General features: G+C 40.4%; 3 protein-coding genes across 4 annotated transcripts in view; all 3 read left to right on the top strand.

Moving 5' to 3' along the window:
- The first annotated feature begins 463 nt into the window (after positions 1 to 463).
- On the top strand, positions 464 to 5,609 carry LOC140356658 (mitochondrial fission factor homolog A-like). The gene is made up of 6 exons (XM_072441798.1): positions 464 to 718; positions 1,159 to 1,328; positions 2,498 to 2,571; positions 3,353 to 3,523; positions 3,599 to 3,671; positions 4,706 to 5,609. Exons 1-6 carry the CDS (start codon positions 469 to 471, stop codon positions 4,835 to 4,837), a joined length of 870 nt encoding a protein of 289 aa, XP_072297899.1. The 5' UTR covers positions 464 to 468; the 3' UTR covers positions 4,838 to 5,609.
- A 555-nt stretch (positions 5,610 to 6,164) lies between these two features.
- Positions 6,165 to 13,563, top strand: LOC140356657 (probable flap endonuclease 1 homolog). Its single transcript, XM_072441797.1, has 11 exons — positions 6,165 to 6,421; positions 7,221 to 7,290; positions 7,422 to 7,527; positions 9,371 to 9,425; positions 9,497 to 9,558; positions 9,647 to 9,783; positions 11,359 to 11,419; positions 11,481 to 11,612; positions 11,688 to 11,830; positions 11,906 to 12,041; positions 12,965 to 13,563. The coding sequence occupies exons 1-11, from the start codon at positions 6,340 to 6,342 to the stop codon at positions 13,019 to 13,021; spliced, it is 1,041 nt and encodes a 346-aa protein (XP_072297898.1). The 5' UTR covers positions 6,165 to 6,339; the 3' UTR covers positions 13,022 to 13,563.
- Positions 13,564 to 13,788: 225 nt separating this feature from the next.
- The window catches only part of agfg1b (ArfGAP with FG repeats 1b), a 20,736-nt gene continuing 12,316 nt past the window's right edge, over positions 13,789 to 22,208 (top strand). Inside the window, exons 1-3 of one of the 2 annotated variants that reach the window (XM_072441792.1) lie at positions 13,789 to 14,185; positions 19,126 to 19,219; positions 21,904 to 22,019. In XM_072441792.1, the coding sequence (XP_072297893.1) occupies positions 14,019 to 14,185; positions 19,126 to 19,219; positions 21,904 to 22,019 (377 nt within the window). In that variant the 5' untranslated portion in view covers positions 13,789 to 14,018. The remainder of the gene's footprint in view (positions 14,186 to 19,125; positions 19,220 to 21,903; positions 22,020 to 22,208) is intronic. The other variant, XM_072441793.1, reaches the window with a different exon arrangement.

The following is a 22,208-nucleotide window of genomic DNA, read 5'->3' as shown; positions in this document are numbered from 1 at the left end:
AGCTCGATACTTGCTACAGCTGTTTTCTGCCACGGAATATTCAGTGTACTAATGTCCTGAAATCCCCCTTTTTAATCATATACACGCTAGGCTGACAAGGGCCGGTGTTTATGTCTATTTTTTCTTTTAATGTAACGGTACGTACAGTACTACAGAACTACACTTTACTGTACTGTAAAAGCAAGGTACTTTTTAGTAGTATTTTATGAATTATATTGTATGAGAATCAATTAAATTACGTTGAGTACCATTTATTTGACCCATGTTAACATTATCGTTGCCTGGTAACGTTTATGGAATTACCTGGGCCTATGTCACATCATGTCCAACCCCTAACATTATACATTTAACCAAAAAGATAAAACTGGGGATAAATAGGCAACATTTTTTTGTAAAATCTTTAATATAATCATGTTTACTACGTTTTCTAACCTGTCCTATGTAGTTTAAGAACATTTGACCCTTTAAATGTTCTCTTTCATACCCTCTCCAGGTGGGATGAGTGGTCCAGCTTTTGCCCCTCCCTCTGCGGATGTGGCAGAGATGAACCGTATCCACTATGAGCTGGAGTACACAGAGGGCATCAGCCAGCGCATGAGGATCCCGGACACGCTCAAAGTGGCCCCTGATAGCCAGATGGGGCCCCTGCAACTACCACTACCACATCCACTGCCCCAGACCTCCATAATGCAGGTGCCAGAGAGGATCATTGTGGCAGGTCAGTCAGGCTATAATGTCAGTCATATGAATGGAAATGTAAGTGTGTATGTAGTGCGTGTACTACTCTGCTGAAACATTTGTAAAACTTTGGTTATACAAACCATGTAGAATGCTTCTCTTTCTGTACCTGTGTGGCAAGTGATCACATTTTATAATTTTCATTTTTAGAACCCTCAAATCTTTCAAAAGAGCTGACGAGCTCTAAAGCAAGGAAATAAAGCAGTATTGTTTGCAAAATTTTACAAAGAAATACATTTTTGGCCACAAACTCTTATACACTTGCATGTGATGGATTGTAATAACCTTGTTTGATTATGCTTATGGGTATGATGGGGAAATAAGATCAAGATGAAATCCCTTGAGAAATTGCTGCGTCATATACAACTCGATCGTTTATAAATGATTGACCTACATTTTTTTGTTCTTTTCTTATGGCAGGAGATGAAGATGACCCTCGGTTCTCCCGTCCCAGAGACTTGGACCTGATCCAGTCGGTCCCCCAGGCTGATCTGCTGAACATGAAGGCCCCTCCTCGAGTGCTCACTCTGTCAGAGCAGCCTCTGGACTCACTGGAGACAGAGGAGACTCGCGCACAAAACGCCCACCAGGTCCTTAACTCTTTATTAGCTAACAATCACGCTTATCGAAAAAGAAAATAAAGAAGTTTAGGAGGCAAGTGAACACAAGGCATTTCATTAAAAGGCCCCTGCTGCCAGAGAGTGTGGATCACTGAATTTAATGTTGAAAGTAATATTCTAATGTCCAGTGTTGGGTAGCGTTACTTTTTAAAGTAACTCATTACGTTACCTCATTACTGCCCTGGAAAACTAACGTGATATGTTACTGCATTACTTTGTTATAAAAGTAACATGTTAGAGCAGAGCTTCTCAAACCTTTTCTGGTGAGCCCCCTTGGGAGATAAATAGAAAAAGTATCCATGCCCCTCACAGCCTTTGGGACAGAGCAGAATTGGCCCTTCAATGTGGTAAATATGGCGTTACAAGGAAACCACTGAGGGTCTTCCTCTTTGGTGTTTTATGACAGTGATATCCAAGTGTTACATTACCGCCACCTACTGTAGTTATACGTCTTAGACTTTAGACTTTATTCCTCTTCTTCTCCAATGCCACTGGACGACCGTCGCACACAGACTGCTTTCTACAGCGTGTTGTCTTCAAAGCTCACCGAGTCAAAGCGAAAAGGAATCGAATGCACACGCATTCTTTTTGCAGATGACTCATATCGTGAGATAAATGCCATAAGACACCAAAAAAGAAGACACTTTTTTCTCTATTTTTCTCTCGCTCTTTTTTTTTTTTTTTACAGTATAGTGTAAAACATACTTTGAAGACGTACAACTACAGAAACGTACAACTACAGTAGATGGCGATAATGTAACTAACACTACCAACTGCCATAAAACAGCAAAGGAGGTATGAGTCTGCCAGAAAACAAGTGTTTGTTGCGATGGCTCTCTCTACTCTGCGGCTGGGAAACAAACCTGGCCCAGGGATTGTGGTGAGGAGATGAGACTTAACCAAAACGAACGCGTTACTGATTTGTAAAATCAGTAACGAACGCGTTACTGATTTTACAAATCAGTAACGCGTTCAAATCAGTAACAAACTAAATTACATTGGGGCTCAAAACTTACGCGTTAGGTTTCTCATTACTCAATCGTCACTTGCAATAAACACTTAATGTTATTTCCAGTGTGTTTAATTTGGCATTGTTTCGTTAGTTGTCAACTATTATGAAGCCTGTGTTCTGCCCACAGACACAGCACTCTCGATCTCGAAGGGAGCGAAGTGTGAGCGACAACGTTTCTGGTCGTCACAGCAGTCAGTACAGGTACGTTCAGCACACACTCTCGTCTGCATCATCACTTATCTCCTGTCTAGACCGTAAGAGGGGCACGATCTTCACCCAAACCTGTGCAGGGAAAGGTGTCCTCTGCGTACTCTCACATCAACCTTTCAGGACACATATTTATGCATTATATTGTGTTATTTGTGTTGCTGGCCGTTAAACATGCTCTTGAGTTCCTTTGGCATCTCATGTTTCAGAACTTACAAAATCAGTTCACAAAAATCACACAACTTCATATGTTTCCCAAAGTCAGGAATCAAGTTAAAACGGCGCTAATTTGCTGGTTGCAAAGGGAATTAAAGGAGGGATAAACAAAACATAGCTTCCCCCCTGACGTGCTAATGCTGGACTTGATATGCTTTAACCTTCTGTTTCTTTGGATGCCACCCCTTCCTTATTTTCTCATTTTATGTTTTACTTATTTGGTTTCTTTCTCGTTCTTCCCTGTGTTGTTTTTGTTGTTTTATGTTCTAAAAAAAAATGCAATTATAGTGAATGTGATTTGACGGCACAACAAGTCTGGTGGTGATTTATCAACGTAAAATGTTAAAACATAGCTTGTTTTTCCTCTAACATGCACAGCCTCCACGGGCTAACATTAGATATTCCTTCCTCCAGTGAGTTATCTGTTCAACTGGAGGTTCCTGCTGCGCTGTGGTCGCTGAATGCTCCTCACAGATTCCCAGTGACTGATGAAATAGAGGGAAAAACATGTATCCCATGAGCCTAATTTGAACCTGTGTTTTGTGTGTTTCTCTCTCAGTGCCAGCCCCTCCCCCTGTGTCCCTCCCGTTCGCCCCTGCCCACCTCTCTCTTCACCCGAGGATGCCAATATGAACCTTTTCACCACTGCTGGGTTCCTCGCCTACGTTCAGTCCACCACACGCCGGGCCTACCAACAAGTGCTGGAGATGATGGATGACAACCAGCGCAGGTACATGTCTGCCTGTCCTTCTGTAGTGCACTTTCTGTCTGACAGTTCTATTATTAAAATGACTGATTCCACCAGGGCACCTCACGATCTCGCTCTGGATTTTCATGAAGAATCGAGTTTAGTTGATGCTTCCTCACTCCGAAGACAGGTAACTGCAAAAAACCAAACATCATGCCACAATTTTCTTAGTTATGATTCCAAAACCTTTAGTAGGTGCGTATCTTTATATTGCCTTGAGGTTAAGAGATTGATACAAGTATTAAACCCACTGGAAGAGGAGCTAGTGGAGCTCCACTTTTCCCATCTGCTGCAGGCGGACCCTTCTCAATCCCAGTTTCAATTCATTTTTCCCATTTAAAAAAAAAAAATACAAAGTTTGAAAGGAGGACAGCTATGTGGCAACTAAAGGCCACAAGACCTATCATTTGATTTTAAATCTGGTTCGGAAACTTTATTAATTGCTAACTTATTAAATCATTTTGCCTTTTTTTGTTTGTTTTAAATGTTATCCCTAATCTGATGGATATTAATGGATACATATTCATGTGCAATTACTGTCGTGATCACATGCAATGGTATTTATGTATTTATTTATTTATTTGTCTATGGGAGTTTTTATTTATTTATAGGAGATCTTCTACTGAAAGTGTTTTTCAGACTTCCTATAAGTGATCTGTTCTTCTGGATCTACCTCTGTATCTACCTGCGTTGCACCAATGAAATTTCCCCATGTGGGACAATAAAGGAATATCTTATCTTATCTTATCTTATTAGTTTTCACATTGCTGGTTAGCCTCCACCGTGTTTCTATCTCAGATTATGGGTAAAATAAATGGGAAAACAATCACAATGGTGCTTGTGTTTGGGCGGAGCGCTGTATTGTATTAAACAGCTACTGAATTGCAATGACAATGACAACATCACTAAAATAACAGATTCGTCACTAGGATCAGATCATTGTATTGATATATCACCCTAATTTTTTTTTTTTTTTTTTTTTTTTTTTAATTTATATAAAGGAAACTTTATTTAAAAATAAAAAATGCAATACGTAATTTGAAATGTGTGCATTGAAAAAAAAATCTGTTATTTTTACACACGTATCTGCGTAACTGTCGGAACAATAAATTATATTGATCCTTTTCATTTTGGGATTTCAGCCTATTTTTTGTTATTTTGCAGATTGTGAAGTTGAACCGGCGTCTCCAGTTACTCGAGGAGGAAAATAAAGAGCGTTCAAAGCGGGAGGTGGTGCTATACTCTGCCACGGTGGCATTTTGGCTCATCAACACCTGGACATGGTTTCGCCGCTGAACCACAATAAACCATTAAGTCTCCCAAAATGCTAAAAATAAGGCAAGTTTCTGTGGTGTTCTTGTCTTAACATATCTGTCTTTACTGCTGCCATGTTACATTTTAGATATGAATGAGTTTTACTTGTGTATTTTCTTGTTTGTAAACTGGAAAACACAGCACAAGGATTTGCTTTTGTGGCTAAAATCTGTAGAATCATGTTTACTGAGAGCACTACTACAGACCCAGATATATTTTGGTAAATTAAAACTACATATTTATTGACATCATTAAGGGAAGAGAGTAATAAAGCTTGTAGCGTCACATGTTTTATTATTTTTGAAAGGACCAATCCCAATTAAAAGTGTCAAAAATAAGATATTGATGCCATATATTCCCTGAATGCTGTTTAAATTCTGTTACCCCATGACGTCGAATATTAAAGTTTACCAAAATATAATTTTGTCCACTTTACTATTTTGACCTTGTACTTACAAAACCGCTTTCAAGTTTATACATAAATATTTATTTCGATGCAGAGAACGCAGTTTTCCATCTGTGTTCCCTGCTCAGAGCGGTTACTTATTACAAAGTCGTACACAATTCTTGTATTTTATATGATCATATTTTAGATGCCATTATTTTTGCATAATGATATGTGTTTAAACTTTCTGTTTAACTTTAAATTGAATTATTATTTCTATTGCATGGTAGGGAGTTTTTAAGTTACCATGTTGTTACATGTTATGACATGTTTGTATGGGAAAAAAGTGTAATAAATGGATGTTATTTCTGCCATTACTGTCAAGTGTTTTTTCCTTGTATCCAACTTGTATTCTAAGTTGTATTTTCCTTTTAGTTTGTTCTTTTTAAGCCAAAGTAGGTTATTGTGACATTTTATCCAATTTATTATAAACGGTACTGGTACGGTTATAAACTGTAGGCCTTTTTCATGCCTCTTAGTTGCTATGTTTACAGGCAGATCAAAATCTGATAAATTGTCTAATGTGCCGGTTTTCACAAGGGCAAGTATTCAAACTAATGGAAAACTAATGTAAAGACAAGTAAAAGCTTGAAAGAGTTATTTCAACATGAATTGAGTGACTGTGTAATGCATTAGCCATGCATTACAGTCACTCACGCTTCTAGTTGTACTTTGTGTTCCAGTTACTCTTGACATCCAATCATCAGATTTCTTTTGCGCATGTTAACACACACAATCCGATCCAATTAGTAACTTCTACGATTATTCCTTGTTAGGGGATTTTTCCTTTCTGATTTGCTTTTATCTGTAGCGCCCTCTGTTGGACATTAAACATAACTACACGGGACACTCCTCCATCATCCATGCAGCAGACCACGTGACTATTTAAATGTCCGGGAATACAGCATTTTCCAATCAACCAGGAAAAGCAAGCATCACTTTGTCGATGGGACTCTTATATCTTTATTATTATTGCTTTCCTAAACACCTTTGAATCGCGCTCCTGCTTGTTTCATTCAGTGCTGCTTTAACCTCTACAATGGGCATCACAAAACTGGCAGATTTAGTTCGCTCTGAAGCTCCCGATGCCATTTCTCACAAAGACATCAGCGATTATTCAGGTACCGTTTCAACAGTAGTAGTGACGTCACTACTCTGACGTCACTTCTCTGACCGATGTTTATTGTGCAGAATGTTTTTGTAGATGTAGCTAAACCTAGCCTCTATGCTAAAGCTAACGCCCCAGGTCACGTGACACACCAAAGCTAGTCTGAGCTGTAACAAATGTTTTATAAGTGTTTAAACCTCACTATTTTGACAGTTGTCTCCTTCTGGTTTCATCTAAGAAGGATTTGAGACATATCCTGTCATTGGTTTATGATAAGGTTATTTCTGGTGTATTCTGGTTCAATTATTTAGGGCTTAAAGTCTTAAAGTCTCATGTTGTGAATATTCATCACAGTTTTACCTCAAGTTACAGTTTCTGAAGAAATATTGAAAAATAAAAGTTGAAAGTTACAGGAAGTGAAAGGGAATCCCGCTCTGTCATCAATATGCAATTTATGCATGCAACAGACACATTTTACAGTTTAAACAATAATTTAACAAAATAAAGGTGTTCACAGGTATTATTTGTCCAGTCATAACTATTGTGTTGTGTTTATATGGCCTTTGGCCCTTGTTTACAGTGTGGTTGCTAGGTAACAGTTGTGGACGTCACTTCCGTTGCTCATGAAGGAAGTTTAGAAGTCACCAAAATGGTAAAACTGAGGGAAAATAGGCACTTTTAGTACAAACTTAAATACAATCATGGTCACAATCTTTTTTAAAGCTAAGACCTAGAATATAAAATGACTTTGAATGTGGCACAAGGTTGAATTAGTTCTTGTTTTGCGGTCTATTCACTTTGTCTTACTTCAGGGAAAACTATTGCCCTGGATACATCTATCATTATGCAGCAGTTTCGGAAAGCACTGCCTTCTTCACAGAGGTAAGCTTTTCTTTTCTTCAGCTCTATAAAGACATATTGATCAAACTAATGAAATCAGTTGTTACCCACACTTCTTGTGTTCTAAAAGTAATATATATATATATATATATATGTCTTCTTGTGCTCAGCAGACTGACTCTGTCTGGCCTCTTCTTCCGCACGCTGACCTTTCTTGAACATGACATAAAACCTGTCTTTGTGTTTGATGGGACGCCTCCTGGTGAAAAAATGTCTACTGTGAGTTACAGACTTTACATTGAATATTATTATATTATTAATATTAATACTAATAATACTAATAATAATAATGCCTTGGGGCAGACTGACAGACCTAGTTCACCTTTACAGTAACTCTATGGGATGTGAAGTCTTCCTGTCTTTGTTGTAAGCTACTAATTGAATCCAAACATTTATCTCTTCTCACAATACCTTTTTATGTAGCGGGTTCCGATTGACACAAGTCTTGACTTGTATTTAAAAACCTATGTAAGGACTGTGCAATAATACAAAAAATACTGGTAAGAAGAAACCAGGAGGAGGCCAGAGCTCAGTGCATAATGGGTTTATTGTTCTTGATGGCATGATGGAGGTTTACATGTGGTATGTAAATGATGCTTATAGAGGTGGTCTGATTAAGGACAGTTGAGATTTGTGACAGGGTGGAGTAGCTGTTTGCTGCCTATTCATCTTGCAGCATCTGGACTCCCCGGGAACCTACGCCAGGATCCTGTTTGTGGACTTCAGCTCTGCATTCAACACCATCCTCCCTGCTCTGCTCCAGGACAAGCTCTCACAGCTCAACGTGCCTGACTCCACCTGCAGGTGGATCACTGACTTTCTGACGGATCAGAGGCAGTGCGTGTGGCTGGGGAAGAACGTCTCAAACACCTATTAGCACAGGAGTCCACAGTCTTTCTCCCCTGCTCCTTGTACCCAAACTGCTGCACCTCCAGCCACGACTCCACCCTCATCGGGCTCATCTCGGACGGGGATGAGTCTGTCTACAGGAGGGAGGTGGACCGGCTGGTGTCCTGTATGTCTCCAGGGCTCTGGGACGTGCCGGTCAGATCACAGCTGACCCTTCTTACCCGGACACGGACTATTTGAGCCACTCCCCTCAGGCAGCAGCGCACTCCCCTCAGGCAGGAGGCTACGGACCATCCGGACCAGAACCTCCCCCCATAAGTTTATTTTTCTCTGCCGTTGGACTCATGAACACTTCTTAAACACCTGCCACTTTAACTATTACTTTATCAACAACCACTCATTGCAATGTTCACTACCTACTCCTTTAAATGTAACTAAAACTGTACATACTAAGTCTTTTTTTTATCTTATTTGTACATTTTAATTGTTTTTATTTAATGCATGCCTTATATGATATATTTTGCCTCATTATTTTTCATTGTTTTATGTTGCACTGAATCACCAAAGCAAGTTCCTAGCCTGTGAATTTTGTTCACTGACAATGGCAATAAACCTTTTCTGATTCTGATTTACATGGCCACAAGTTTTCACGACTCCGCAATAATGGATTGGCCTTTGATGACATGCCACATGTCCATCAAATCCTCTCTCTTTTTGAGTGCTGCTTTCTAGGATAAGACAATAAGTCAATAATAATCAAAATATTGTTATCATATTTGTTTTTTATATTAAAATATTCATATTTTCCAGCTTTAATTTGTCCCTGAAAAGCAAAAAAATAATCAAATACGTAAGTGTAAGTTGTACGATTTTTTTAATTTATCTTTTTACACTAAATGCATCAAAAGACCTTCCCAAGGAAATACTTTGAGGGATCTGATTTCATCACCAAACTGAAACAATAGAGCAGAGAAAGAGAGAGACTCTGGATCTGATTACCCTGATGAACCCTCCTGACCTTTGTTTGATCTTGTCTATTATTATTGTATATACTGTTTGTAACTGCTCAATGTGCTTGAATTGGCCCTCGGGGACAAACAAAGTGACATTGATTGATTAAATCATACGTTGCCTAGTCTTAACTTGGGAACATGATCATTTTATTTTAAATAGAATTACTAATATGAAACAACTATATTCACTCTATTTGCAGCTTGAGAAAAGAGCAGAGGCAGATGGAAGGACGTTCACCAACTATTCTGGCGTTGGTATGATGCACAGCAAAAATAGATAAATAAATAATTAAGCAACATTGATCATCATTTCTGTGACCTCGCAGCATCAACTCAAACCAAAAACTGCATCGACTTGCTGAAACTGCTGGGTGTTCCGGTTGTTCAGGTACAAACCCTGCTGACTCTGATACTTTTCTACCCTCCCTATACTTGCTATACTGTATATTGTAAGTGTTGACATGTTGTTTTCCCAGGCTCCAGCTGACGCAGAGGCCCGCTGTGCACAGCTGGTGAAGTCTGGGCTCGTGGACGCTGTGGCCTCTGAAGACATGGACACACTGCCATTTGGGGCCACCACTCTGATCCGGGGATTCAACGCCAGTAAAGACAGGTAGGAGATACACCTAACCTATCATCCTATCATCCTATCAAAAGACCTTGATCCGTCACAATCTAAATCCAGTTTACATTCAAAAATCTCACAATATACACACAGCTCATCCCAAAGACTCTCACTGGGGTTCAGATCTGCAGTAGATTAGTTTCTGCTTCTCCTTAGATGTTTTCTCTGCATGATGCCAATGCTTTGACCCTTCTCAAACACACGGACTGATGTTTTCCATGACCGCAGGATTTGTCTTTCCACATGGTTGTTTCAGAAATAAGAAACCGCTCACTGCATCAGTTGGGTTTAATAGCCAACAACAATCACCCATGCAGCGATTAAACAATACAGTGTACAATTGCATTTTTTTATTGCGGTATCAGGGGGGGGGGGGGGAAGCAGGTAACAGACCCCTGTGTCTTCATAGATGAATAATAAACAAAAGTGATGACATTATTCAACTTTACAGAAGTAATTGTTGTTAAAATTACTTAAAGGACAAATATTATGCATTTGTATTGTTACTAGCCTTTTAACATGCTCTTGAGCACCTTTAGTTTGGCACCTCATGTTTTGGAACAAGCTATTTTTTTAAAAATAAAAAACAAAATTACATTTGTATCTCTGTTGTTTCCCACGGGACTTGGACACCATCTACTGGCTGCAGAGGGAATTATAAACGGTCATAATAAACAATTAAAAATATTCTGGGAGATGCTAGGTATTCACTCAGTTCTAGACGGGAGAAATGCACAGAACGAGTCTGGAGATGAGTTATCGATTTAAAAATGGCAGAGAAGATTTTCAGAGCCACGTCACAGAGAAAACAGTTAGAGTGTTTTTGTCAATCGGAAGGGAGAGAACTTTCTAAACAGCGTGAATGAAGCTGCTCCTCCAGGTATGCTTTTGATGAGGGAACAATGTTAAATGGTTTTAAATGCTCCAAAAAGTCAATTTTGCATCATATCTGCATCATGTCTTTAAAAGTTTATGAATCCAGTCTTACCAAATAATGATGATGTTCAACATTTTTGGATCATTACTTTGGAGGAGATTCTTTCTTTTTTGAAAGAACCTGCCCTCCATCTGAAATTATGACATCATGGGTGCCACCTTCCATGTGTGCGGGCTGGAGCGTCGTGAGCTCGGATCCTGCGTGAGTCTCATCCCCATTTCACGCTGCTCCGTCCTGTCTAATAAAGCTCACAGGCCAAAAACTCCTTTGACAAAAAATAACTTAGGTTTCGACTTCCTGTTTATACTTGGTGATGTTTTGAGGACTTTTTACCATTCAAAAGTTATAGTGTCTTGTTTTGGTTGCATTGTTTGATTGTTAAAACTCTATGGATACACTGAAATATGACAATTATGCTGGCACTATGAAACATTTCTGTAAAATAAATACTTTCCCACATTATCTCAAATACTGTAATGTCAGGGGGGAAAAAATACTACAGTAAAATATTCTCCTGGCTATTAAGATCAATGTATATATTTGTAAATTTACATGATTTACTTGCTAAATCCACCTGTATTAATGGTATGTACAAACTTACTTACTCACTTATTTTATCTTTGCAGTGAAGTCAGAGAATACTCCCTTGAGAAACTACTGGACAAACTCAAAATCACTCAAAAGGAGGTAAGAGAAATAATAATTATGTAACTATAAAAGGTATATTTTTTAATTGTTGTGTGTGTAGTTTGTAGATCTTTGTATATTACTGGGCTGTGACTACTGTGACAAGATCGCTGGATTGGGTCCAAAAAGAGCTCTAGATTTAATCCAGAAGCATCGGACAATCGAAGAGGTTGTTTTACATGTCAACAGAAAGGTAAATGCCAAACAAAGACAAGATCATTGTTTATTTTTTGTACAAGATTAACTTTAAAACCTTCTACAACTCTAGACACATCCAGTTCCACAATTTTGGAAGTATGAAGCAGCAAGAAAACTATTCCTCGAACCACCAAAAATTGACAGTCCTGATCTTTACTGGACAGAGCCTGATGAAGAAGCCTTGGTTAATTTTTTAAGTCACGGACATATCAAGTGAGTACTCCAAACGTAACACATTCTTTCCTTGTTGCGAAATAATCTGATATAATATTTATTAACTTTTTGAAGAGCGATGAGGGTTCGAAAGCGACTGACAGAGTTTCATCTGAATCGCAAAAATCTAAGAGAAGAACGAGAAAAAAGTAAAGGATGTAAGCAGACACGGATGGAGGACTTCTTCAGGGTGACAAGGAAAAGAGAAGCAGTAAGTGATATTTTTCACACGTCTCTTTGTGGGCCTTGTAGTGACCTCTAGTGGTAATTGCAGGTTAGAACTTAAATTGTCTGGCAGAACTGAACAACCCTGTGTTCTTTTGATAGAGCACAAAATAAGCACATTAGATTCCATTTCCATCCAAAGTTAAAATACTTTAAAGCCCCAGTGCATAAGATTTTAGCCCAAAATAGTCTGAAATAAATGTAAATAATAAATGCGTTAAAAGAAAGTGTTTTTGCTGTTATTGCCAAGAATCTTATGCGGTGCTGCTTTGTAATCACGCAATCCTATGAATTGAACTCTTTATGGTAAACCTTGACTGCAGATTGTAGTATATCACTACAATCTGCAATCTGAAAAGTAACTATAAAATGTAAATTTCCACAGCAATGCAAATGTATGCCAGAAAATCCAAAACATTTTATGAAAATGTTGAAAATGAAATTGCTTGAAAAACAAAAATAACTGTAGAGCTATAGATGGAGAAATTGTCTCACTGTTCAGTTGAACTGTAAACCTTTAGTCGTTTAGTTGATTAATCAGTCAATGTTCAACCAAATTTGTGTTTGTTTTGGGGATTTTAAAAGATGTATATTCACAATGTTCAAATCAAAGCTAAAAAACAGTTTTGTTTAGCTGTGTATATGACTTAAAGGATTTTCGTTGCACTCTTTCATGTCTTAAACTGTTTTGTGATTTCTGTAATTTCTTTGTGATTTGAATACATTTTTTCCCCCTGTTGTGTGAAGCACTTTGAATTGCCTTGTGTATGAAATGTGCTCTACAAATAAACTTGCCTTGACAGCAGCAGAAAGGAAAACGCATGATGTGAATTATATTTTGGGGTGAATTGTGAGTTTAATCTGCCTTTTTCCCTTTTCCCCCCTTTCCCTTTTGTTTTGATTTTTCAGACTGTGAATGCTGCAGAATCTTCTAGCGGAAAAGGAAAAAGGCCAAAGACTAAATAAGGATGAAGCTGTCTGTCTGGTCACAAATCTCAGAGCAGCCATGAAGAGAGTCCTTGTCCTGCCCAACCTCCTGTCAGAGAATTATGATCACGACTATAGTGCCTTTGGAATGCAAAAGAATCCTCATCGAAGCAAGATACAGACATTTTAAACATACAATATTCCGCCTTCTAATTATGATATTAAATTATGTTAATTTTTGGGGACATTTTTTGACAGAGTGCAAAGTTGAACCTCTATGAAAGCCCCCAGTGTAGTGGTGAAGAAAGGAAGCCTTCTTATCACAGATTCAACAAGCACCTGTTGGTGTGGTGGTGCCAAAGTCAAGGCTTGAATGTAAAAAAAGAAAGAAAAAAAAAAGAAGTGAGATGTTTAAATCCACAAAAATGTTTACTTTTAGACATTTTTATATCGACATTTTAAGTTTTAGTTTGACTTTGACTTCATGCCACTATGAAGAAGTGGGACTTATCAGGTTTGCCTTTATGAACAGGAAGTCAACGATCATCTTTCTATAACTAAGCTGTTTTACATCAATATTGCAGTTTACACTGAACAAATTGTAAAATTGTGATATTCTTATTAAAGTACAATACTGCAATAAAAAGTAAATTGGGGGGAAAGCATAATGTGTCTCCTTTAATCACTTTAAAGGGTCTATTACTAGTTCATATTATAAATCCATGTTCCTACAACGTTGTCACATAAAATGCAGTTCCATTCCCATCCGCCAGTGGGCGCTTCTCTCGTCCTTCCCCTTTCCCCTCTCCACACTTCCCCCTCGGTAGAACCAGCGCTCCTACACCGCCGTCCCCAGTCTCTCCCCGCCGCACAGAGCTCACCATCCAGCGGCGCTCCGTCCGCCTCCGCCCGTGGCCACCGCCACCCCTGTCCTCCCGCGGCCAGCCCAACCCTTCCGCCCTCCCCGTGCCCCCCGGTGCCTGTCCCCGCACATCACCGCCGGCCGACCACCACCACCACCACCACCGCCACCGCCATGGCGACCAGCGCGAAGCGAAAGCAGGAGGAGACCCATTTGAAGATGCTGCGGGAGATGACGAGCCTCCCCGCCAATAGGAAATGCTTCGACTGCGACCAGCGCGGCCCGACCTATGTCAACATGACAGTGGGCTCCTTCGTCTGCACCACCTGCTCCGGCATTCTGTAAGTTTCTATGCTGTTTATTCATCAGTCTTTGCGGCGGTAAAGTGAAGGCTCCGCCGCGAGTCATTTGAGGCAGAAGGGGAGGTAAAGGCTACAGCTGAACCCGGTGTTAGCGCTGCGTTAGCCGGGTGGGATAAGTGCAGCCGCGGCGCAGGTACCGGCGGCTCGGTTGAGGCTGAGGCTGTGTGGGACCGGGGTTTTGTTGCGTACCGAGGCGTTATAACACGTTGTCATACGCGTAGTTTGGCTCGTAGTGCCCGTGTTGAGTCGGTGCCAGGGTTAGCACCGCCAGCAGCTGCAGCACGCCCTTACCTCACCCCTGATGGATGAGGAGGAGTTGGAGATAGTTTTACGCCTTTATATAGTTGGGTATTTCAAAACTAATCAGAGTCTGTCGAGTATAAAGTATAGAAAATACATTTTAAAAAGTGTATTTGAGCGTCACATCAATTAGGGCTGCAACAATTCATTTATTATAATCAATATCTGGACAATACAGATTCTAAAACCTAAGATCTTTTGTAATAAAGACAGTAGCATTATTAAATCAACATGTTACACATAATAAATGAACAGTGATGGACAGAAGATTTTGGGCTCATAGGTTTTACTGACAGGAAAGTACAGAGTGAAATTGGGGGTGAGAGAAGGGAGGACATGCAGTAAAGTGTCAGAGTTGGGAATTGAACCCACGACACTGCGGCCGGCTGCACTTGGAGCCTGGCATAAGTGTGCTGTGATAATGTTTTGAAATGTACTATAGAAATAAGAGTTTGACTATTCAACTAACTTCAAATGATCGCTGACTGCTAGTTGACCACTAAGATAACCATTAGTGACAGTCCTAACCTGTAAATCTGCAGATAAACAAACAATTTCTGTGAGTATTTGTCCTGTAAAACAGATGCTAAATGTTCATTACCTAAACCCTAAACCATTTTTTTTACTTACTACTACTACTTCTTTACTTTTTCTACTTATCTCTGCATTCAAACATCTAATTATTAAAAAAGTTCATCATCCCATAGAAGTCATTTTCAATCAATCAGCTTTTACTATTAATCATACTTTCCTCATTTCCATTCAAAGCTATTTAAAAACAAGCTGTGGTTGACCCATTCAGCTAAATATTTGAGGTACCATTTTGAAAATTGCACGTCATCCTCCAGTAGCTGACCTTTGGCTGGATGTGGGACTGGGACAAACCGGCTACTATGTGCACACACACACACACACACGCACACGCACACACACACACACACACACACACACACACACGCGCACACACACACACAGACACACACAGAGACACACACACACACACACACACACACACACACACAGACACACACAGAGACACAGACAGACACAGACACACACACACACACACACAGAGACACACACACACACACACACACACACACACAGGCGCACAGACACACACACACACACACACACACCTCCTCAGAAAAGAGCGGGTGCGCCTCTGAACCAGGGAGAAGCTGTTGGAAGTGGGCCTCTTCTCCGTATGACGAGATCACCTCTGCCCCACAGAACCGTTGACTTCATGTAACTGATTGTGTTGCGCTAGCTTCTCTTAAGAATGAGCTTGATTTATGCCACTTCCCTCACGATGACTTTGGTGAAATACATCGCTAAAACATTTGTGTCAGCACAGGCATATCCGGGTAGGTTTGTAGATGCGCTTAGTCATGAAATGTTCACTAAACACAAGGACATTTCTCAAATCAGAAAAGGTGTCAGTGACGTTCTAAATGGTCATATATTCAACAAGTGATTAAAGGAGAGACATTATGCTTTTTATCTCAGCTACTATTGTTGAATTATAACATAAGTAGATTATTGTTTTACATTTTGTTCATTGTAAACAGCCATATAGATCTAAAAATGCTTAGTAATAGAAACAGGTTCATTGACTTCCTGTTTAAAACTGCCGAACTGATAAGCCCCGCCTCTTCGTAGTGACATTTCACCGTAACGAGCTGCAGATTGTCATTTACATGTTTTTATTTTTGAAAAGTGGTTACAAGACATTTTAAAAAACCTACTTGTGTCGCTCAGAGATTCTAAACTAATTAGAGGGATGTGGGCGGGGATAGGGGGTAGGTGAAAACGGACATTTTCTCAGTTGCAGGACAATACAGGATTTACTAAAACATGCAGGAATCGATTCAAATACAACTTTGAGGAAACTAATGATGAGGAAACTGTTAAAAAAAAAGGTTAACACTCCTTCTATTTTAAGGACATATGCAAAATAAATGTCTGAATGTGGTATGTACAGAGATGGCACTATAATGATACAACTAGGAATGCGTCAATAACAAACATTTATTGTTTTATTGAAATTAAGTACTTCCTCTCCCGTTCACCTCATATTCACCAGAAAACAGTCATATTGTCCAGTCATGTTGTCCATTTAAATAAATACGTGTTCAGATTTGATACAGATGGTAAGAAATCATCATTGATCTGATTATAAAACAGTCAAATGTGGATTGCTGCCAGGCCAGACGGAATCAATATAAAATCCGACACTGGCTCCTTCTTAGACCCAATCCATCTGTTATTGTGGATGTTGCCCATCTACATCATTGTAATTCTGTGTTCATGAGTCACTTACATTCATAATTGCATGATAAAATGCACTGTTTAACTGTCAGATTGTAGATTTTTTTGTTCCATAATCTTACTGGGCCTATCCACAAGAAACAAAAACAGACACAAAGTTCAACATAAACAAGAACAGAAGAAAGAAACAGAACTGAATGTATTTTATCTCGGTCAGTTCAGAAAATTGTGTCATTATTCAACTTCGAAAGATATTGTTGTCAGTTGAAAGGATTTTAAACCCAAGATTGATTATAATAGGACATAGAACTAATCCCAAACTAATGATGATAAAGTTAACTTATGTTAGTGAGTTAAACAGGCCCCTGCCCTTCATTTAGAAATTATGACATCATCAAATTCTACAACTTTTGAAATAGAACTAGACGCTATACTTGTACTAGTAAACAATTCATGGAAAAATCAACAAAGCGCTAGATGCGTCACCAGCTCAAACTGTGAATATGAATATTCCTTTTTTTGTGTTGTGTTGAAAATGACAGTTTTGTGATTTTTGTTTTAATCTGTTCAGATGAGCGTCCTTCTCGTTGCACTTCCCTGTAAAGTCACATATGCCAGGAAAACCACATGTCTGGCCTAGTCCGATTTGAACAGGATCTCTAAAATGCATGTAAATGCAGAACTTCAATTGGGAGGGTTAACACATGTGGAGCACTCAAAGTCAAGTTTCTAGACGCACTTGAACTTCTCTTCTCAGCTATTTGTTTGCTTTTTGAGCGAATGTTGATTGGGACAAGAGTGGTCCGACCAGTTCTCTGAAGAAACGAGACAAATATCAGATCAAGAGCGCAGTCGGAATTACATGTGAACGTAGTGAGGGAAAAACGGGAATCCCAAAGAAAATCGGTCTAATCTTTTAGCTGTCTTTTGAGTCCGTTTTGGGTCAGTTCCTTTAGTGACCTGTGTCTGTTTTACATAAAACCCCGACACAGTGTTGTAAATCACTTTGGGCATCAGCGTGTCCTGTGGTTCTCCTTTGAGCTGGCTCTTCTCTGCAGAGACCTCAAACCCCAGAGGGAGCGTGTAATCTGTGGTGAGCTGAGGTTTGCCAGACTCAGCTCCGTTGTGCCGTTTGTTATTAGCGTGTGTGTAACAGTATAATACTGACACCATTTTCTTTTCTTTTATTAGGGCCCCCCAACATCTGAGGTATCATTTTCTTCGGTTTAATCTAGTTCTTCGGTGTTGTAGAAGTTCTACATCAAGACTCTGACCGTTTCTCATATGAACATTTTGGCATATTGTCCTCACACTAAAGAAAAAAGCTCGATACCGATGTCGATATCAATAGAAAATACGACGTAATTTTCAAACACAAAATAACAGTCATTTCTTTAAAATGATTATGTGTCACTGAAATAGTTTTGAGTTTGCATGCTCTCCTCATGTCTGCGTAGGTTTCCTCCAGGTGCTCCAGTTTCCCTGGCCACTAAAAATGTGTACAACAGGCTCCTCCCCTTCTGAAAAAGAGATTCAAAACCAGGACTGAAGAGAAATGGAGATTAAAAATACCTCAAACTCTACTAAAACTATGAACTGAAGGTCCAAATTGGTCCTAATAATGTTTAAAAATACTTTCAAATGACTGTCTGTCTAATTTCTAGGGATGCACGGATGCAGCTTGTTCAGTTTTGATACCTGGTGGTTGCGTGTCTGCTGATACCCGATATCAACCGGTACAGATTACTTCCCTTAAAACTACTTTAAAATGTTGTTAATACCATGATAATATGCTAATAATATTATCTATATACCCACTAACAATGGAAATAAAACCTAATATTCATTCTAAAATAAATGTTTGAATTGAGGTATCGTGTGTCAAGTATCGAAAGTTGGGGAATCAATACCAAATCCATTACATTTTCCAGTATCAGCACAGATATCTATTTGTTTTAGGTAAAGGTGCTTCCCTTTTAGTTTCTATGGTAGTTTTAGTATCAATTTAGGGTTTTTAGAGGTATCAAAAATCAGAAAGTAATCGATACTTTAACTTTATTGATTCAGATAAAAATGTGACCTTTCCTGAACAGTTTTAGAATTATTTTATCATAACTAGAATAAGACGAGAGTGTTTAATAATGAAGAAAGAACGTTTACTGTATTTAGTATTTAAAAGCCTTGACCTAAAAAAATATCCTTTTTTAAATTTATCATCATGGTTATATTCAAGTATGTTCCTCAGTATTGATTTTGAGGTTTTAGTATTGTTACAAAACTAGTATCGATTATGTATTTATTTTGCCGCCCATAATAATTGTTTGATTTGATCTTTGTGGTTTATCCAGGCGAGGTCTGAACCCCCCTCACAGAGTCAAGTCCATCTCGATGACCACCTTCACACAACAGGAAATCGAGTTCCTACAGAAGCACAGTAATGAGGTACACACTTACTTTATTAGACTCCTGAACATGCAGTACTTGGATAATAAAAGTCAGCTTTGTTTATTTTGCTCAACCCAGAAACGTTGGCTTTGAGGCTCTTTTAAATAGTCTGAATTCCAACAGTTTATCATATAACAGCTGTTAAAGTGAAATGGGAAGTAGAATCTAATGAATATGTAGTACTGCGCTCTAATTAGAGGTGGGCAATATATCAAACATTTTGTGAATATTATGAATAAAACATTTGGATTTCAAATCAGTTATGGTATAAAGGTTGGTGTAATCTTTGAAATGCATAGAAATAGTTTAGAAAATGTAGTGATATTTAATAAAAAGTGATACAGTCCATTTACATTTATCGCACATTAAAACCTCAACTAATACATTTAAAGACATGTTTCAACACATTCGGTTGAAGTGACATGCAAGACTAAAACAGGACTAAACATGGGACAACACCAGGACTAAGTCAGAAAACCGGGGACTGTACCAGGGACTTTACCAGGGACTGAACCAAAGACTGAACCAGAGACTGTACCAGAGACTGAACCAGAGACTGTACCAGAGACTGTACCAGGGACTGTACCAGGGACTGTACCAGAGACTGTACCAGAGACTGTACCAGAGACTGTACCAGGGACTGTACCAGAGACTGTACCAGAGACTGTACCAGAGACTGTACCAGAGACTGTACCAGAGACTGTACCAGGGACTGTACCAGAGACTGTACCAGGGACTGTACCAGGGACTGTACCAGAGACTGTACCAGAGACTGTACCAGGGACTGTACCAGGGACTGTACCAGAGACTGTACCAGAGACTGTACCAGGGACTGTACCAGAGACTGTACCAGAGACTGTACCAGAGACTGTACCAGAGACTGTACCAGGGACTGTACCAGAGACTGTACCAGGGACTGTACCAGGGACTGTACCAGAGACTGTACCAGAGACTGTACCAGAGACTGTACCAGAGACTGTACCAGGGACTGTACCAGAGACTGAACCAGAGACTGTACCAGGGACTGAACCAGGGACTGTACCAGAGACTGTACCAGGGACTGTACCAGAGACTGTACCAGAGACTGTACCAGAGACTGTACCAGAGACTGTACCAGAGACTGTACCAGGGACTGTACCAGAGACTGAACCAGAGACTGTACCAGGGACTGAACCAGGGACTGTACCAGAGACTGTACCAGGGACTGTACCAGAGACTGTACCAGAGACTGTACCAGAGACTGTACCAGGGACTGTACCAGAGACTGTACCAGAGACTGTACCAGGGACTGAACCAGGGACTGTACCAGAGACTGTACCAGGGACTGTACCAGGGACTGTACCAGAGACTGTACCAGAGACTGTACCAGAGACTGTACCAGGGACTGTACCAGGGACTGTACCAGAGACTGTACCAGGGACTGTACCAGGAACTGTACCAGGGACTGTACCAGGGACTGAACCAGAGACTGTACCAGGGACTGTACCAGGGACTGAACCAGAGACTGTACCAGGGACTGTACCAGAGACTGTACCAGAGACTGTACCAGGGACTGTACCAGGGACTGAACCAGAGACTGTACCAGAGACTGTACCAGAGACTGTACCAGAGACTGTACCAGGGACTGTACCAGGGACTGAACCAGAGACTGTACCAGGGACTGTACCAGAGATTGTACCAGGGACTGTACCAGGGACTGTACCAGGGACTGTACCAGGGACTGTACCAGAGACTTTACCAGAGACTTTACCAGAGACTTTACAAGAGACTTTACAAGAGACTGTACCAGAGACTGTACCAGAGACTGTACCAGGGACTGTACCAGGGACTGTACCAGAGACTGTACCAGGGACTGTACCAGGGACTGTACCAGGGACTGTACCAGGGACTGAACCAGAGACTGTACCAGAGACTGTACCAGAGACTGTACCAGGGACTGTACCAGAGACTGTACCAGAGACTGTACCAGAGACTGTACCAGGGACTGTACCAGGGACTGAACCAGAGACTGTACCAGGGACTGTACCAGAGACTGTACCAGGGACTGTACCAGGGACTGTACCAGAGACTGTACCAGGGACTGTACCAGAGACTTTACCAGAGACTTTACCAGAGACTTTACAAGAGACTTTACAAGAGACTGTACCAGAGACTGTACCAGAGACTGTACCAGGGACTGTACCAGGGACTGTACCAGAGACTGTACCAGGGACTGTACCAGGGACTGAACCAGAGACTGTACCAGGGACTGTACCAGGGACTGAACCAGGGACTGTACCAGGGACTGTACCAGAGACTGTACCAGGGACTGTACCAGGGACTGTACCAGGGACTGTACCAGGGACTGAACCAGGGACTAAAACAGGGACTAAACGGGGTCAAAATCCGGACTAAAGCAACACTAAAAGCCCTCTAAAAGCTCTTCTACATAAATCCTTTCACTCCACTTTCCCGTCACTGGATGATGAAGCGCTCAGACTTCAGTGACACATGTTGTCCGTGCTCCCACTCGTGGAGGGTCTGTGTTTGATTCCAAAGGCATGTTCCAGCCTTTGCTTATTCAGCTTTATTGGCATTCCTCTTTTTCTTCCACTCGACCTCTTCTCTTCTCCTCCTCCCCTCCTCCCACCACTTTCTCTCACCTCTCCCCCGCCCCGCCCCCGCATACCCCCGTCCCGTAGGTCTGCAAACACATCTGGCTGGGCCTTTACGACGACCGGACATCGGTGGTGCCAGATTTCCGAGAACCACAGAAAGTCAAAGAGTTCCTACAGGAAAAATACGAGAAGAAGCGATGGTACGTGGACTACTTTCTTGGGCTCCGCCTACGTTTCATTTCCGAAAGGCCCGGGGGGTGCACTGCATTCATATAAAACACAAAGAGGCTTTAGTTACTGCTGGTTAAGGAGACCTATAGTGGAGGAAGTTGACATTCTGGTTCCACCACCAATTCTCATTTTTCAGTCATTCATAATTTTAGCCTCAA

This window comes from Eucyclogobius newberryi, unplaced genomic scaffold, assembly GCF_026437365.1.
Source record: "Eucyclogobius newberryi isolate DKJ021-1_F unplaced genomic scaffold, fEucNew1.0.hap1 SCAF_12, whole genome shotgun sequence".
Lineage (NCBI taxonomy): Eukaryota > Metazoa > Chordata > Actinopteri > Gobiiformes > Gobiidae > Eucyclogobius > Eucyclogobius newberryi.
The sequence above is the reverse complement of the archived record's forward strand: the minus strand, read 5'-3'. Positions and strand labels throughout refer to the sequence as shown.

Excerpts from the sequence above, each read along its gene's own strand:
- LOC140356658 (XM_072441798.1), top strand. The coding sequence starts at position 469 with ATGTTCTCTTTCATACCCTCTCCAGGTGGGATGAGTGGTCCAGCTTTT. Across the intron at positions 719-1,158 it reads AGAGAGGATCATTGTGGCAG|GAGATGAAGATGACCCTCGG; the intron begins GTCAGTCAGGCT and ends TTCTTATGGCAG. Across the intron at positions 1,329-2,497 it reads GCGCACAAAACGCCCACCAG|ACACAGCACTCTCGATCTCG; the intron begins GTCCTTAACTCT and ends TTCTGCCCACAG.
- LOC140356657 (XM_072441797.1), top strand. The coding sequence starts at position 6,340 with ATGGGCATCACAAAACTGGCAGATTTAGTTCGCTCTGAAGCTCCCGAT. Across the intron at positions 7,291-7,421 it reads GCACTGCCTTCTTCACAGAG|ACTGACTCTGTCTGGCCTCT; the intron begins GTAAGCTTTTCT and ends TGTGCTCAGCAG. Across the intron at positions 11,613-11,687 it reads TTTTACATGTCAACAGAAAG|ACACATCCAGTTCCACAATT; the intron begins GTAAATGCCAAA and ends CTACAACTCTAG.